Source organism: Artemia sp. Qi Xiang Cuo, chromosome 4 (assembly GCF_049724085.1).
Source record: "Artemia sp. Qi Xiang Cuo chromosome 4, ASM4972408v1, whole genome shotgun sequence".
Lineage (NCBI taxonomy): Eukaryota > Metazoa > Arthropoda > Branchiopoda > Anostraca > Artemiidae > Artemia > Artemia sp. Qi Xiang Cuo.
The window spans coordinates 33,512,525-33,529,699 of record NC_142797.1 but is presented as its reverse complement, the minus strand read 5'-3'; the positions used below and the strand labels follow the sequence as shown (position 1 = coordinate 33,529,699).

Sequence of the window (17,175 nt, the reverse complement as noted above, 5' to 3'; positions counted from 1 at the left end):
AATATTTTAGATAGCCATTTTATTTAACGTAGATGAAAGTTTTGGAAATTAGGTCTTTCAGGATGACAACCCCTCCCTCTCCCACAGCCCTCAGGGCAAGGGTAGTAAGTTATGCCCTGGAGGTTTTGATAGAAGGCGTTGTCGTAGAAACTTCAAAAGGGCTCATTCAATAGGAAATTGAAAAGGCTAGTACCTTTTTTAATAGTTGAAAGTGATTTGAGAGCAACTAAAGCCCCTCTCACGCCAACCATTTTCCCAAACACATCCAATAAAAATTTTGAGATATCCATTTTGTCAACGTAGTTGAAAGTTCTTCAAATTAGATCTAAGAGGATGATAACCCCCTCAGAGCCCACAGTGCAGGGGTTGTAAGTTATGCCCTGGGGGTCTATAAAGTTTATATTGAAAGTTGTTATAGAAATTTTCAAAAGGGCACATTTGATTGGAAATTGAAATTGGTCTTATTGTTAGTCGAAAGTTAGTGTAGAGTAATTAACCCCCCTCTCATACCCTCCCTTTCCCTAAACACATTAAAGCAAAGCTTAGAAATAGAGTTTCCTTCGAACGTATTTGAAACTTCTGGAGCTTATTTGGTTAAGTATGACTAACTCCCGAAAGTCCCCCAAGGTCACAGATTGTAAGTTCTGCCCTGGGGGCATATAAGGTTTTTATAGATTGAGTTGTCGTAAAACTTCAAAAGGGGCTCATTCAATTCGAAATTGAGAGAGCTAGTGCCCTTTTTAATAGTCGAAAGTGATTGGAGGGTAACTAGCCCCCTTCTCACGCCCACCATTCCCCCAACCACATCCAATCAAAGTATTCAGATAGCCATTTTGTTAAGCATAGTAGAAAGTTATGGAAATTACGTCTTTGAGAATGACACCCCCCCCCCTCCCCAGCACTCAGGGCAAGGGTTGTAAGTTGTGCCCTGTGGGACTATAGGATTTTTATTAAAAGTTTTGTCGTAGAAAATTCAATAAGGCTAATTTGATTGGAAATTGAATGGGCTAGGGCCATTTTTAATAGTTGAAAGTGATTGGAGAGTGACTACCGCCCGTCTTACGCCCACCATTTTCCCAAACACATCCAATCAAAATTTTGAGATAGCCATGTTGTTTAACGTAGTTCTAGAAATTCGGTCTTAGAGGATTACAACCACCCTAACAGACCTTAGGGTAAGAGTTGTAATTTATCCCCTGGGGGTATATAAGGTGTTTATAGAAAGCGTTGTCGTTTCAAAAGGTTTCATTCGATTGGAAATTGAAAGACCTAGTGCCCTTTTTAATAGTCGAAAGTGATTGGAAGGCTTGACATTTTTATAGTAAAGATCATAGTGGGTATAGTGTATTATTTTTTGTTGTTGTTGTTGCTTAGACCAGGGCACTTCTTATCGAAGGATTTGTCGTGGGAACTTCGAAAAGGGCTCATTCGATTGAAAATAGAAAGGGCTGATGCCCTTTTTAATAGTCGAAAGTGATTTGAGGGCAATTAATCCCCCTTCCACTCCCACGCCCACCCTCCAACTCCCACCTTCCCATGCCAGCCCTCCCACGCCAACCCTCCCATTTCTGCTCTTAAAATTTAACCAAATCAAAATAGCGTAAGTGTATCCCACCTATCAAAGAAACTAAACAGATTTATTTGCGAATGGTATCAAGTTTTCCATTTCAGGTCAACTAGATGAGGTATGAAACTAAATTAAACAGAACTATTTGTGTCCAGATTTTTAAAAGGGTGTATGTGGTTAAAAATTGCTTAAAATTTTTCTCCAGCATACAAATAACAGGCCAAACTATAAAGTCTTAAAAAACGAAAAGACTTAAAGTATTATTTTCTTTTTCCTTGAAAAGACTATGTCAATTTAAAACGAACCGAAATTAATTTAAAAAACTTTTTCCACAAAATAAGTTTTTCAAAGAAAAGTAAAGAACTCCATTAAACAAAAAATTAGCAAAAATAAAATCAAATAATCTACGAAGCGTGAAACTACTACAAATCAGCATCGATAAATAAATGAAACCCAAAACGACCAGAAATTACAATAATTAACCTAGTAAAACTCAAAACTAGCAGAAATTAACATAAGTTGGGCGCAAAACCACTATGCCTTCCCAAGGCCAGAACGAAATATGCACTTTACTGAAAAAATACAAATGAATGTGCATTGTCAGTTTAATATACATATACTGAAATTTAGTAATCAAAAAGTTAATATTATTTGATTTACTGAAGTTATAAAAGTAAAAACATTTATATTCTTTCAGTGAAGTGCACATTTTGTTCTGGCCTTTGGAACGCACAGGGGTTGTGCCCCTAATTATGTTAATTTCTGCTAGTTTTGAGTTTTACTAGGTTAATTATTGTAATTTCTGGTCGTTTTGGGTTTCATTTATTTATCGATGCTGATTTGTAGTAGTTTCACGCTTCGTAGATTATTTGATTTTATTTTTGCTCATTTTTTGTTTAATGGAGTTCTTTACTTTTCTTTGAAAAACTTATTTTGTGGAAAAAGTTTTTTAAATTAATAAACCTAAAAAAACCTATGGTGATGAGCCAAAAAATTAAATGAGGGATAGATGCCTCTTCTTCCCCATTCCTGCCACTTTCCCAATCCTACTTTTCCTATATTCCACTTCCCCATTCTTCCTACATGCCACTTCCCCATTCTTCCTGCATTTCGCTTCTCCATTCCTGCCACTTAAGTGGAATTCCTTCACTTCGGGGGAAAAGTCAAAGCTTGCCTATTCACATTATCATTTTTCTTTCTTTCTTTTTTGCCAATCTATTTCTAAACAGAAAAGAACATAAGTGATCCATGTCTTACAATTGACCTTTTCCTGCTATGAGCGATGAATGGATATGCTATTGCACGATGTCCAAGTGGCGTCAAAAAAATTCTTCGCTAGATTAAATAATTTTGAATTTACGTTCTGTTCACTAATCATTACTATTCCTTATGTCTGAAGGAAAGACCTCACTTTTTCAACTACTCATAAATTACGACTCATCAACATGACACTTGGGAGTTTTCTAAGTTTCTCATAAGTTATAAAAATGCTTTTCATGTAGTCACGTTTCGATTTAAGAATTATACGAGCAAATTTACGAAAATCTGTTGAGCAATGGTAAATAAAAAAAAAATAATTAAAGCTTTCAAAACAGTATTTATATTAGAATCTAAAAATTACAGCTTCTTTTATGTGCACCCTGAAAAAAAATCAAAGTAAATTGGTTTATAGAAAGCTAAGAACAAGTGCTAACACGAATTTTAGATAGGTAACGAATAGTTCTCTTGCATCAAATGTGAATAATTAATAATGTAGTTTCAAGTACCAAAGGATAGAGAAAATAGTATCCTATTGCTTAAATTGGTTAAGTAGAAATTCATATGATCATATAGCATCTTAAGAAGTTTTTATGATATTGAATTCAATCTTGGATTAAAAAGACCTTTTTTTGCAGTTTTTGTCAATTTTCATAAAACGAAAGCCAAATCTCAATAATGCATAAGAATTTTTATACAGAGGCTGCCGTTTCAAGAATATCGCAAGAAGATCTAAATCTTGTGTTACGCCTTCTGGTTGAAATGCTAAATTATGCTAAAAGTAGATTATGGGAACTGGGAAAATTAAATAACCATGCAAAGAAACGGAGCGTATATATTTTATATGTAATAAGTGAGTTTAATTGCTATTGAAAACCAAAATGTTAAATCGTGCTCATAAATAATACAAAGAATTAACAGCGGTTTTCGACCAAGAAAAGCAAGACGAGTTTAAAACAATGCTTTTTAATATATTTTGGATGGCCAAACTAAAATACTTAACAGATGTATTCAATAATCCAATCAGTGTGGATGCTAGCATGCAAAGTTAAGGAAGAAAATATTCTCATCTCAACTGATAAACTGGAATTCAAAACGAAAATTGTGATTTGGAAAAATAGTGATTTTCTCCACAAATTCTGATTGTTTCTTTTATTGCATACAGCCTGAAATAAAGTTTGTCTCTATTGTAGTTAGTAATCTAACTAGCCTTGAAGGAAATATTAATAGCCTATATGTTTTCCATTTTTAAATACTGAAAATTTGAAATGAACTAGAAGTTTTTTTGTAAAATTTTCTTCGAGAGTTCTAGACTTGACTTGTGCGAAGAAGAAGAATTAGCCACCATTCCAGTAATAAAGGACTTAAAATACAACACTCGACCGTTACGTTTGCTATATTTGGATATCATTGTAACGATAATATGCAGCAATACATAAAAGGGTTTTATCAGTTTTGTTACAATTTTTATTTTCTTACTTACGTGAATTAGGCTTCTTAACCGTAAGAAACATCAAGCACAAAAGAAAGCATAGAAAATCACGTATTTGACCGACCGGTTTTAAAAAAAAATTAAAATTGATTAAATAGATTTTCAAACATGAGCCTAATATATAAAGTAAGCTTAAATTTGTAACTTAAGCCCTCTAATTTCTTCTTGCTATATTTAAATACGTTTTCATGTAAATTTTTGTAATCAATTGTTTTAACTCTGTTTAGTCAAACAGGATATTTTTTATGTGAGGTGTGGTTAATTTTATATTCATTTTGTAGATCGGGGAAGTTACAAATCCTGAGCTTCAAGCGTTCACAGATGCTCTTATTCAAATTCCTTACGCTGGTATGTCAGCCGATGTAAATGTTTCCCTCAGAGGACTCCTGCCATCTACTGATCATTTTGTTACATACGAAGGTTCAACGACTCACCCAGGCTGCTGGGAGACAGTTACCTGGATAGTTTTCAACCGACCTATTTATATCACCAAACAAGAGGTAAAAGATGTGCTAGTGATATTAGAAACACGGCTATCTCTTTATCTATTTTCATGTTTGCTTCTAGGCTTTTGAACCTTAGGAAAGAAGTCAATAAACCCTACTCCACAGTAGTAAATTCACAGCTTACTTATAGAATGTCCAGTATTATTAGAAAGCTATATTTTCAATATAGCCTATTCGAACTGATTAAACCTTCGAAAAGGATTTCTGGTATATCATGATACTTCTTACACACTTTAAAAAGAAGAATGGAATTTTGTTTGAATTGTAAAATTTTCCCAACTGTGTGTTTTGCCAAACATTCCTTTTTCTGTTTCTCCTTTATGTTTCTCTGTGACTCCACAAACAAACAAACCTTACAAACCTTGCGTTTCATGTCAAAAATTAATGCATAACTGTCACAGCATCTGAGCCGCATGATGTGCAGCCAGGGATAACGAAGTATTTAAGAAACGTTAGTGGGAAGGGGAGGGTACTTTAACGCATATCTTCACTATATTCTACTCTATATTACACATCTTATGTTTTAATAAACCAATACTGTATCAAGGATTAATGAGGAACAAAGCCCTTGGGGTAAAGGCTGTAAATAATGCAAGTTGCCCATTAGTTACACATGGGTTTGTTATTGGGAAATAGGGGCACGTTTGATCTTGGGTCTTCAAAATGGCTAAAGGTATTAAGGTAAAAATTTAAGACAATATTGAGGGGGATGTTGGACTTAATCAAAGAGCAGTATGTGCATGCAGGTTGTCAAAAGGGTATTAAGCTGAAACTTTCAGGGTATGTTAAGGAAAATATTGAACGAACCAAGAGGCACCATGTGAATACAGGTTGCTAAAATGGCATATCTGCAATATTTCAGGAATGGCTAAGGGCACTGAATTAACTGAAACAGTCAGAGCATTTTCAGAGGAGCAGGGTCGAACTAAACCATTGCACTAAGTATATTTAGGTTATCAAAAGAGTATATGTACGATATCTAAGGAACGGTAAAGGATATCAAGTTGAAACTTTCAGAAAAAGTTGAGAAGTATATTGAAATAACCAATAGACATCATATGAGTCCAGGTTGTTAGAAGGGCGTATCTGCAGTATCTCAGAACGGCTAAGGAAATTAAGTTGCAAAATCTCTGTGAATGTTGAGGGGGATGTTAAGATAAATCAAAAGACACTATATATATCTATATTTTCAAAACGGCACTTCTGCATCCTAATATCTAGCAAATACCCAAGGGTATCGAGTTGAAGCTTTCAGGAAATCTTGAACTAAATCAAAGGCCACTATGTACATCCGTTGTCAAAAGAGTGTATGCGCAATATTTCAGAACCAGTTAAAGATATTACGTTTAATCTTCAGAGTATATTGTATTGGATTTTTAACTGAATAAAAAATAGTGCATGAATCTAAGTTGTCAACAGGGCGTACCCGCAAAATTTCAGGAATGACTAAGTATAATAAGTTGAAACTTTTAGGTTATGTTGAACTAAATCAAAAGACAATGTGTGCATCTAGGTTGTCAGAAAGGCGTATCTGCAATATATCAGGAACGGTCATGAATATGAAGTTGAAGCTTTCAGGAAATATTGAGTGGGATTTGAACTAAATCAAAAGACACTATGTGCATCCTGGCTGTAAAAAAGGCGCATGTGCAATATCTTGGGAACAGCTAAGGGTATCGAGTTGAAACTTTTAGGGGATTTTCAACTAAATCTATATGAATCTATTTTGTCTAAATGACATATCTGCTATACTTCACGAAAAGCTAAGATTATTGAGATAAACTTTTAGGGCCTATTGATATGAAGTAAAACACACTATGGGCTTCCAAGTTGTCAAACGGGCATATCTGCAACATTCAGGGATGAATTATGAAATTAAGTTGGAACTTTCAGAAAATATTGATGGGGTATTAAACTAAATCAAAAGACACAGTGTGCATCCAAGCTGTAAAAGTGAATATCTACAATATTTTCGGAAGATCTAAGAGCATTAAATTGAAACTCTTAGGGAAAGTTGAGGGTGATTTTCCAAAAAGTCAAAAGACACTGTGTAACTTGTTTATCAAAATGGCGTATCTGAAATTTCTTAGAAACGACTAAGTATATGAATTTATAACTTTTAATGATTGTTGAGGGGGATGTTCAACCACATCAGAAGACACGTTTTGCATCCAGGCTGTCAAAAGTGCATATATGCGATATCCAAGCATCAGCTAAGGGTCTTTAAGGGGAAACTTTCAGGGAATATCGACGGGAATACTGAACTAGATCAAAAGGTGGTAAGTGCCTCATAGTTATAAGAATGTCATATATGGAATATTTCAGGAAGACCTAAGAAAATTAATTTGAAACTTTCAAGAAAAGTTTAGGGAGATGTTCAAATAAATCAAAAGACACTGTACATCGTCAAGAGAGCCTATCTGCAGTATCTCAGGAAAGACTAAGTGTATAAGTTAAAACTTCCAGTGAATATTGAGTGGATGGCGATCTAAATCTAAAGAAGCTCTGTGCATCCATGTTCTCAAAATGGCGTACCTGTAATATCTCAAAAACTGTTGATCAAAGGTTGATCAAAGTAAAAAGACACTATATGCATCAAGGTTATAAAAAAGGGCGTATCTGCAACGTCTCAGATATAGCAAAGGTACAGATTAACAGTTTAAGGGACCAAGCTGAAACTTTTAGAGAAAATTTGACGAGGATATCAAGTAGATTTTTGGTTTTTGAATTAGGGGGCCAAGGGGTGCTTAACAAGGATAAAAATGTTAGGGAAAAAATGTATTTCTAGTGACTCTTATTATAAAATATTCATTTTATGTTGATATTGTTAAAATTTCAGGCTGTAAGGACACCTCAATTAGAGTTTCAGAACCAAGGGGAGCTCAAGATTTACTTATTTAAACGAAGTGAAAAAGGTTTAAAAATATTCTTTTCATTAACCAAAAGAAAAACAATGTCAACTGAAAAACAGCCAAAATTAATTAAAGCAAACTTTTTCCACAAATGAGGCTTTTAAAACAAAAGTAAAGAACAACATTAAACCAAAAACGAACGGATATATATTCAAGTAATAATTCAAGCTTACAACGACCATAAACCACTATTCATGAATAAATACACCCAAAACGAATAGAAATTGCAATAAAAAACCAGCTTTATTTATCCATTTAATGAAATTGTCTACCAATATTTGTCTATACTCAAGGTTGTAACAGGATGGGGGTCAGAATTGCTTCAGCCCTATAGAAGGCCCAAAAGCATTTAAATTCTAAATCCATTTATTTGAATAATACCCATCTATCCCAAGTTTTATAGAACAACTATTATTAAAATTCCTTCCCAAATATACAGCAAGTCAATATTTTCATTTTTGATAGATTTCATTTTTTCATTTCAGAATTAATTTTTGATGTTACAGAAATCCCCCCCCCCCCTCTGAAAATGTTTGAAGGGTTACCCTTTCTCAAGAACTATTATTATCCTCGATTCACTGTTATCTGAATATTAAACTCGAATGTAAGAAAGAGGGGTTGAAGGAGTGAGTGGTGGCCTCCTTGACATTTAGGAGAGCCTCGATCATACAACTTGTAGTAACAAACTGTACGTAGAGAATGAGCCTCGTCAATAAAAACCGGAACTCACAAAAACATTTGATTATAACACAAAATGTGCAAAAAAAACACTACTTATACTGATTCTAAATATTCAAAATCTTAATTTAAATTTACTTATAAAAAAAAATTAGAAATTTCACAATTTTATAAAAGGGGGTTAAAATATCCAAAAAGGCAGGATGTGACCTTGATAAAAATTGTTGAATGAAATTCAACATGCATGAGAGCCCTAAAGCCACAATAAAAAAAGGAAATTAAATTTATTGCTTTTTGAGAGAGGATTTTTTCCACATGAGTGTTTGTTTTTTTCTTCAGGGATGATGGTATCACACCAGTAGTCAAAGATTATCAAAATGGAGTTTATTCGAATGAACAAGTAAAGATCTAGTGCCTTTTTTAAATAATAAAAGAGGTGCCAGAACAAAGAGTTGATTTCTGTCTTTTTGCGTCGCAAATAATAACTTCGGCAAAAATGGGATTAATACTATCGATTGAAAATTGTGGGATTTTCAATCAGCTTGAAATTATAGAAAAACTCCTTATATCACCTTCCAGCTACAGATGCTATGCTGCAACGCGGTGGCGCATTTGTTCCTGAACATATATGCTATCCATACAAAATGAACAGTTATTACAGAGCGTGCGTATATTATATAGATACGGTATGCGGCTATAAAGAATCGCATAGTGAAGGGTACCTAACATTAGACGCTAGGTAAGTGGATCACGGTGATTAATTCACCCAAAATTTATAGTTTAGGACCATTTTTTCATACCTTCTATGGACGGTCCTTAAAAGCAATATGAGGTGAGGTAGCTTACCCCATAGGTTCACTTGATTTGGAGTAATTGTTTTGGAGTAACTAAGCAATATGGGTGCTAATATAGTGACAGTTTACGTCTTGCTACGAAAATGTTGAACTTTAACAGAAAATGGTAGTTTCTAAGAATGATAAAATGTATTACGAGCAAAAAGTTGCTTTTCAAACAGTTCATGGGTAACAAACGGTAAGTAACGAGCAACTTGGCCGAATACCAACCGAAACTCTAAAAAATATATTTTTGATAACAATAGGTATATCTAAAGAATTGGCTTTTTACATTGATTCAAATTATATAAAGTACAGTCTGTTTAATGTTACCGATAAAAAGCACCGAACCTTAGCAAATTTGCTAGATTTTTGAAAAAGGGGGAAAACACCCCCAAGACGTCAAGCAATCTCAATGAAAATCACAATACCGGATTTAGCAGGTCAGAGAACTCTAGTGTAGAATTTTCAAGCTCATATCTGCAAAAATGATGAATTTTATAAAAAAAAAATTTTTTGCCAGAAGAAAGGTCACGGATGCTTGTTTATTTTTTTTGTTCCTTCAAGGGGTGATCATGTCAAGCCAATGGTCCTAGAAAATTAGGATAGGGTTCATTTGAACGGAAATTAAAAGTCCTAGTGCCCTTTTTAAGTAACTAAGAAATTGAAGGGCAGCTAGCCCCTCCCACTCCCCCCCCCCAAAGTTCTGGGATAAAAATTTTGAAATGATCATTTTGTTCAACATAATTGAAAGCTCTAAAAACTATGTCTTTGAGGATGAAATGATCCCCTATAGCCCCAAGGAGAAGGGCTGCAAATTATGAAAGTTGCCCATAAGTTCACATATAATATTGGTTATTGTAAAGTATACATATCTCGTAGGTCATTAGTAGAGCAGTCGATTGCAGATCGAGATGTCACCGGTGCAAACCCGCTTATCCCCTATTTTTAGGGGGGAAAAATTAAGAGCTATGACACTGAATTTTAATAAAAAGTAATAAAGATTTTTATCAAGCAGCTCATGGTAACGAACTGTGAGCAAAAAGTGAGTCGGCTCAATAGTAACCGAACTCTAAAATAAAGATTTTTGATAACAATGGATGCATAAAAAGAATTGGTTTTTATATTGATTCTAAATAATATAAAGTTCATTAGATTTAGTGCTACCCACCAAAAGCTAAGAGCCTGAGAAAATTTCCCTTATTTTCAAAAAATGGCGAAAACACCCTTAAAGCGTCAAGCAATCTTATTTGCTGTTTGTCTTCAATGCACTTTACAATCTTAATGGCTTGATGGCAATCTTTAGGCTATATGGTACCGTGTGTTTTAGCTTATTTTGTGCTGATATTTTTTACACACTTCCCCTTTTCTTAGATTGTTTCTATCCAAAAATGCTTTTTCTGGCATTTTTATTGTAAAATTGAAAAAACGACTAATCCTCACCCCACACCCTAGGTTTTGAAAAAAACATTTTTTACCCTTCCTACTTTTTGGTGAATTGACGCTACTGAACTTACTCACCTTTATACAGAAAAATAAATATTAATGTGTTTGAAACAGTTCGGGATAACGAGCTGTCAGTAGGGAGCGACGAGTCTCAATAGTAGCCGAAACTCTATAAACAAAGATTTGATAACCATAGATACATCAAAAGAAACGAATTGTTATGTTGATTAAAAATATAAAGTTTATCAACCTAGCCTGCCCCTGCCCCGGCATTATTTGAAAAACGATGAGAAATTAAATTAAAAAAGCAAACAAGTTTTTTCAACTAAAAGTAAATAGTAACATTAAAACTTAAAACGAACAGAAATTATTCTGTATATGAGGGGAGCTGGCTCTTCCTTAACCCTCACTCTTTATGCTAAAGTTTGATTGTTTTCTTCTGATTCTTTAGGAGAGACTACTCAAACAAAAGGGATGTTGATTTTGAACGAGAAGTATTAAAAAAAAAAAAAAAAAAAACTTTTACTTTAGCGAAAAGATACGGGGGTCAAGGAAGAGGTAGCCCACCTCATGTACAGAATAATTTCTGTTTGTTTTAGTTTTAGTGTTGCACATTACTTTCAGCTGAAAAAACTTGTTTTTTATAATTTAATACATGCAAGGAACGTTCACTGAAGGAGGCAACCTGTCTGATATTTAGGAAAATCTCGTTGCATTGAGGATTCCCATTCTTTATTCTAATTTTTAGATTGTTTTTATCTTATTGCTTCACACATGAATGCTATGACCCAGAATCGACATTGTAAAAATCTTAATTTTTTTATCGCAACACACTCATTTAGTTGCATTTATTTTTAACAATAAAATTGTTTGCTCAAATGTCATGACGGCAACTGGTAAATTCTGTCTTTAAAAATTGCTGGGAAGTCTTTTTCCGTCTTTTAAGAAGGGTAACTACTTTCTGGGAAGTTATGACGTTGGTAGGCTCCAGGATGAGAATTTAAGAGAAACTTTCCAGGAACAGTTGGATACTACAGTGGAGATTTTAAAATTTGACAAATGTAGAAGATGAATAGAACAATTTTAGTAAAATAGGAAACTTCTTGGGAGTGTGTAGAATGGGAGGCTTTAAATATATTGGGATGAAGGAAGAGTTTGCGCAGTAGTATTGGCCCCAGGGGGCTTGGTGCTGTAGTGAGTTGTTAGTATTAGTAATAGTAGCAAATTGTCAACTGGCTATATTTGTAGCAATCTGGAATACTCCAAAAACACATATGTCAAACTTCAGCATAAAGGTTGTGGGTCGACGGGCGAAAAACTCTTTATTACAGATCATAATTTTCATTTTTTTTTTAGCTGTTACTTCATTATTTACTCTCTTTTAAAAAAAAAGGAATTTTTAGTTTATGGGTTTCAGTAACAATTAGACAACGTTGTCTCGCGTTCTGAGCATAAGAATTTATTCTGTAACCAGCTTCAATTCAATAGTAATGGTTGCCACAGTACTTCAAGCCACTCATCTTTCTTATAGAGTAAGTTGAGAGGATTTTTGTCCCCGATCTTGTCACCTTCAGAATTCTAAGACATAATTCTCCATATTCGGGAGTTTGCAAGTATCAAAAAGGAAATCGATTCTCCAAACTGATAAAGCATGGACACATCTGAAGTTATAGACAAGTTCTACCTGAAAATCTTTACAGTACAGCACGAATGTGAAATGCTGAATATGGACATTTTGTGACAAATTTGTAAGGTAGCATGAAGCTGGGAGTGGTTAGTCATTCCATATATGGAATGTTTGTTTTATTACCCTTAAAGGGCCTATATTGTACATGTGCACACTAAGAAAATAAGAAACAGTTATTTATCCATGAAAAAATCTTTATTTCATGGGGATTTTGCTTATTCTGCATATTTCGTCTTCGACTAAATAAGATATATTCTATAGATGTGTCTTTAAGAACTTGTCAAATGCTGTCGAATAAACTGGCCAAAATCAAGAGCCTTTATTCAAGTTTGTACGGGTATCAGTTTTACTAGTTTGTAGGATGATGTGCGTATATATACACCCATTATGGGACAAAACATGTCAGTCGGGGGTCGGGAGGGTAATTTAGAGAAAATATGACTAAACCATAGGTCCTCTTTTTTTAATTCTCATTAGAAACACCGAAAACACCCTAGCTTAAGAGTATGGCCTATATATACCTCTACTTGTGCATTAACTTTATGACCAGTTTACAGTGTTAAGAATTTAAGGGAAAAATATACTTTTTTCAATAAGCAAACTTTATAAGGTTTCGTTATGAATGGACACAATTGAACATGGACCTTAGTTTTATTTTTTGTTATTATTTTTATTTTTAAATTTGATCTAGTTTAATCACGAAATAAAGTATCTTTCTATCTCTAGAGAAAATAGGTTAGAAAGCACACTGAAAGAACAAATAGGTCCACCGATAGGAAACCACCACCAAGGAAGCCATACACTTGGAAAACTATACGTCTACCCGTTCACCTGCGAGTCCATGGGACTTGTCTCTCATGTGTCAATCCTAAAACACGGTAATCCGCCCGAGACTCTAAGCGGGCAAGCCTATTCAGTCCCACCTTTTGCATACAGGTCCAGTCGACATTGTCCGTCACGAGTCAAACCAAAAATCTTGATCATCCCTTAGTTCTATGGTTGTCTACCTTAGTTCTACCCTAGGATGGATGGATGATAGACAAAATCTAACAACAAGTAAAAATTACGTCATTTCTTATACAATACTGAAAAATGCTTATGCCAGCTTTGCTGCCTCTCACTCAGACTACCTGTCTTGGTTTTGTCTCCAATTGGCCAATGGCTTGATGGGAAAGCCTTTTAAGGGCCATAGCTTCATTTTGCGCTTTATTGAAAACAATTTTTATTTTGAGCACAGTAGTTTTTATTTGTCAAAACATCAACAACAAAAAAGAAAGAAAATTACCATAATTACCACTATTACTGAAAAGAACTGGCGAAAGTAGACTGACCGTTTAGTATATAATATTTCATCCGCATATTTGACAGGATGCTAAAACGTTCAACGAAAAATGTTCAAAACGTATTTTGTTTTCACTAGGCCATAAATGACCCTCTGGCCTCTAACAGGCTTAGGTGGTGTTGATCTTCTCTCGTTTGTAATAATTTCTATTCTTTTTACATTTGACTTGTTCTCAGTAATTTCTGTTCACTTTGGGTCTCATTTATTCATTGACAGTGATTTCTGTTCATTTAAGCTTGAATTATTAATTAAATTTATTTCTGTTGTTTTCTTTTCTTTAATGTAGCTCTTTATTTATTTATTTTTAACTACTTCTCTTGAAAAGTTTTTTGAATTATTTCCTGTTTGTTTTTAACTGACTTTCCTTTTATCATTGGCTAATAAAACAAATTTTGTTAAGTTTTGTCAATGTTTATGCTTAAGTATAAAGATTTTGGCTTGCTATACATATTTTGGACAGAAATTTGCAACATATTTTAACATTAGTTTTGCTATATAGTTTTGAATGGATGGTGATGAGGGTTATTATCAAACCAAGTGAATTAAAAAAAATGCATAATTTTTAGCTTTCTATGGGGCTGAGACCATCCTAACCCCATCCTGTTACAACCCTGAATATAGAAGAACATTGATCGAGCATTGTATTATAAAAACATTATTGCATTATATTCTGTGTTAAATGCTTATTTGTTTAATTAAATATATTTTTTGATTATTTATTAAAAAGACATCTGCTTTGTTGTTTAAATAGAAAAAGGCTTCCACGAATCAATCCAGCCAGATTTGTTTAAATTGAGGTTCCCATACTTCTGATAATCTAAAAGAGGTTGTTCCAGAGGTTGGCCTGAAATTTTAAGCAAATTAAAAAAAAAATCCATAAGGAATCAACCAAACCATACTTTCTTAGAAATTTAATCTATTTCATAAGATCTCTTTGTGCTGCCCCCCCCCCAACTCAACATCTAAAGTCTACTTGATTCTCCTGTTTAATATTCCCTCAAACTTTCAGTCAGATACTTTAAGCCGTTAATTTACAACCTTAGAGGCATCTCAGATATTGCAGATACACCCTTCTGACAGCCTGGATACACATTGTGTCTTTTGCTATAGTTCGACATCCCCCTCAAATATATCAGAAAGTTCAATACCCTCAGGCTATCATTAAATTAACTAAACAAAACTTCTTCCACAAGACAAGTTTTTCAAAGAAAAGTAAAGAGCTCCATTAAGCCAAGAATGAGCAAAAATAAAGTCAAATAATCTTCCAAGCCTGAAACTAACACAAATCACTATCAATAAATAAATGAAACTCAAAACGAAAAGAAAATACAATAAATAGGCGAGTCAAACTAAAACGACCAAAAATTAACATAAGTAGGGCTGATTTCCCCTATGCCTTCTCAAGATCAGAACACAATTTGCGCTTTACTGAAAAAAAACAAAAAACAAATGACCGTGGATTGTCAGTTTAATTGACATATGCTGACACTTCTATCTTAAGGTTTTGATAATTTGTCATTTATGAAAGTAAGAAAGGTGAAAACATTTCAAACGTATTTTGTTTTGAGTAAAGCGCAAATTGCGTTCTGGTCTTGAGAAGGCATAGGGGTTATCACCTCTACTTATTTTAAGTTTTGCTCGTTTTGATTTTGAGTCGGCTATTTATTATAATTTATTTTCGTTTTGAGTTTCATTTATCTATTGATAGGGATTTGTGTTAGTTTTACGGTTGGAAGATTATTTGCTTTTATTGTTGCTCATTCTGGGCTTAATAGAGCTCTTCACTTTTATTTGAAAAATTTGTCTTGTGAAAAAAGTTTTTTTTAATTCATTTCTGTTCGTTTTTATTTGATATACTCTTTTTCATGGAAAAAATAATATTGTATATCTTATCAGTTTTCAAACAGTTCGTGGTAACGAACTGTAAGTAAGGAGCGACCCGGCTCAATGGTAACCGAAACTCTAGAAAACGGGGTTTTGATACCAATAGATAGATCAAAAGAATCAGATTTCAATGCTGATTTCAAATATATAACTTTCATCAAGTTTAGTGCTACCCATCAAAAGTTACGCGCCTGAGAAAATTTGGCTGATTTTCAAAAAAGGGGAAAAAGACCCCCTAAAAGCTATAGAGCCTTAATGAAAATCACACCATCATATTCAGCGTATCAGAGAACCTTAATGTAGAGGTTTCAAGCTCCTATCTACAAAAATGTGGAATTTTGCATTTTTTGCCAGAAGAAAGATCACGGATACGTGTTTATTTTGTTTTTTCTTTTTCCCAGGGGTGATCATATCGACCCAGTGCTCCTAGAATATCGTGGGTGAAATCATTGGAACGGAAATTAAAAGTTCTAGTGCCCTTTTCAAGTGACCAAAAAAAATGGAGGGCAACCAGGCCCCCTCCACCGCACATTTTTTTCCCAAAGTCATCCGATCAAAATTTTGAGATAGCCATTTTGTTCAACATCGTCGAAAATAAGATAACAATGTATTTAAGGATGACTTAATTCCCCGAAGTCCTCGGGGGGAGGGCTGAAAGTTATGAACTTTACCCAATGTTAACATATGGTACTGGTTATTGGGAAGTATAAAGACGTTTTCAAGGGGGGATTTTTTCTGGTAGTGGGGGAGGGGGTGGGTGGGGGGTTATGTGAGAGGATCTTTCCATGAAGGAACTTTCATGGGGGACGGGACATTGCGATGAAGGGGGCGCCAGATTTCCCAGCATTCTTTAAAAAAAAGACCAGAAATCAAATTAAAAAAAATAAGTTTTTCAACTGAAAGTAAGGAGGAACATCACAACTTAAAACGAACAGAAAATATTACGTATATGATTGGGTTCACCCCCAAGTCAATACCTCCCTCTTTAAGCCAAAGAGGTTTTAGTACTTTCATAAGAGCTATTTATTCTAATTAACGGAATTTGTGATTAAGGGTCATTTTTAAAGAACAAAATTCGAAATTTAGCTTAAAGAGCAAGGTATTGACTAGGGGTCGAATTCCCTAATATACGTATTAAGAATATATGAATATAGAAGTTCGTTACGTAAGTTAATTCGTAAGTTACGTATATTTATTGCTAATAAAAATAGTAGAATGGGGGGTGTTACTCCGAACAGGGCACCTTATATGGGCATAGAATACTGACAGGGCTCCATATATGGGCATAGCCTCCCTAGGGAGAACATGTGGTTAATGGGGTCAATGACCTCTTTTTCCTAGGTCGATTTATTTGATGTTTCTATGTGTAATAACTCCGGAACGAAGGTTGCACATGCGCATTGAATTCTAACGGGAACAATGTTATTGATCTAGGACTCGAGGGGGAAGTGAATTTCCGAGAACTTGATTGCATAATCGATCGTGAATGTTATGATCCAAAAATAGTATTTGTTGTTGTTGCTCTCGCCAAATGTTATGAGTTTCCCGGAAACAGTTAGATCACGTGTTTC

General features: G+C 34.2%; 2 protein-coding genes across 3 annotated transcripts in view; both read left to right on the top strand.

The window, feature by feature from the left end:
* The window catches only part of LOC148953032 (putative carbonic anhydrase-like protein 2), a 42,142-nt gene extending 28,773 nt beyond the window's left edge, over positions 1–13,369 (top strand). Inside the window, exons 3-4 of the mRNA XM_089087851.1 lie at positions 4,598–4,816; positions 13,070–13,369. Coding sequence (XP_088943977.1) covers positions 4,598–4,816; positions 13,070–13,369 — 519 coding nt within the window. The remainder of the gene's footprint in view (positions 1–4,597; positions 4,817–13,069) is intronic.
* Pdrg1 (Pdrg1 prefoldin-like subunit) overlaps positions 1–17,175 on the top strand; it is a 191,682-nt gene that overhangs the window by 131,072 nt on the left and 43,435 nt on the right. The window lies entirely within an intron of this gene.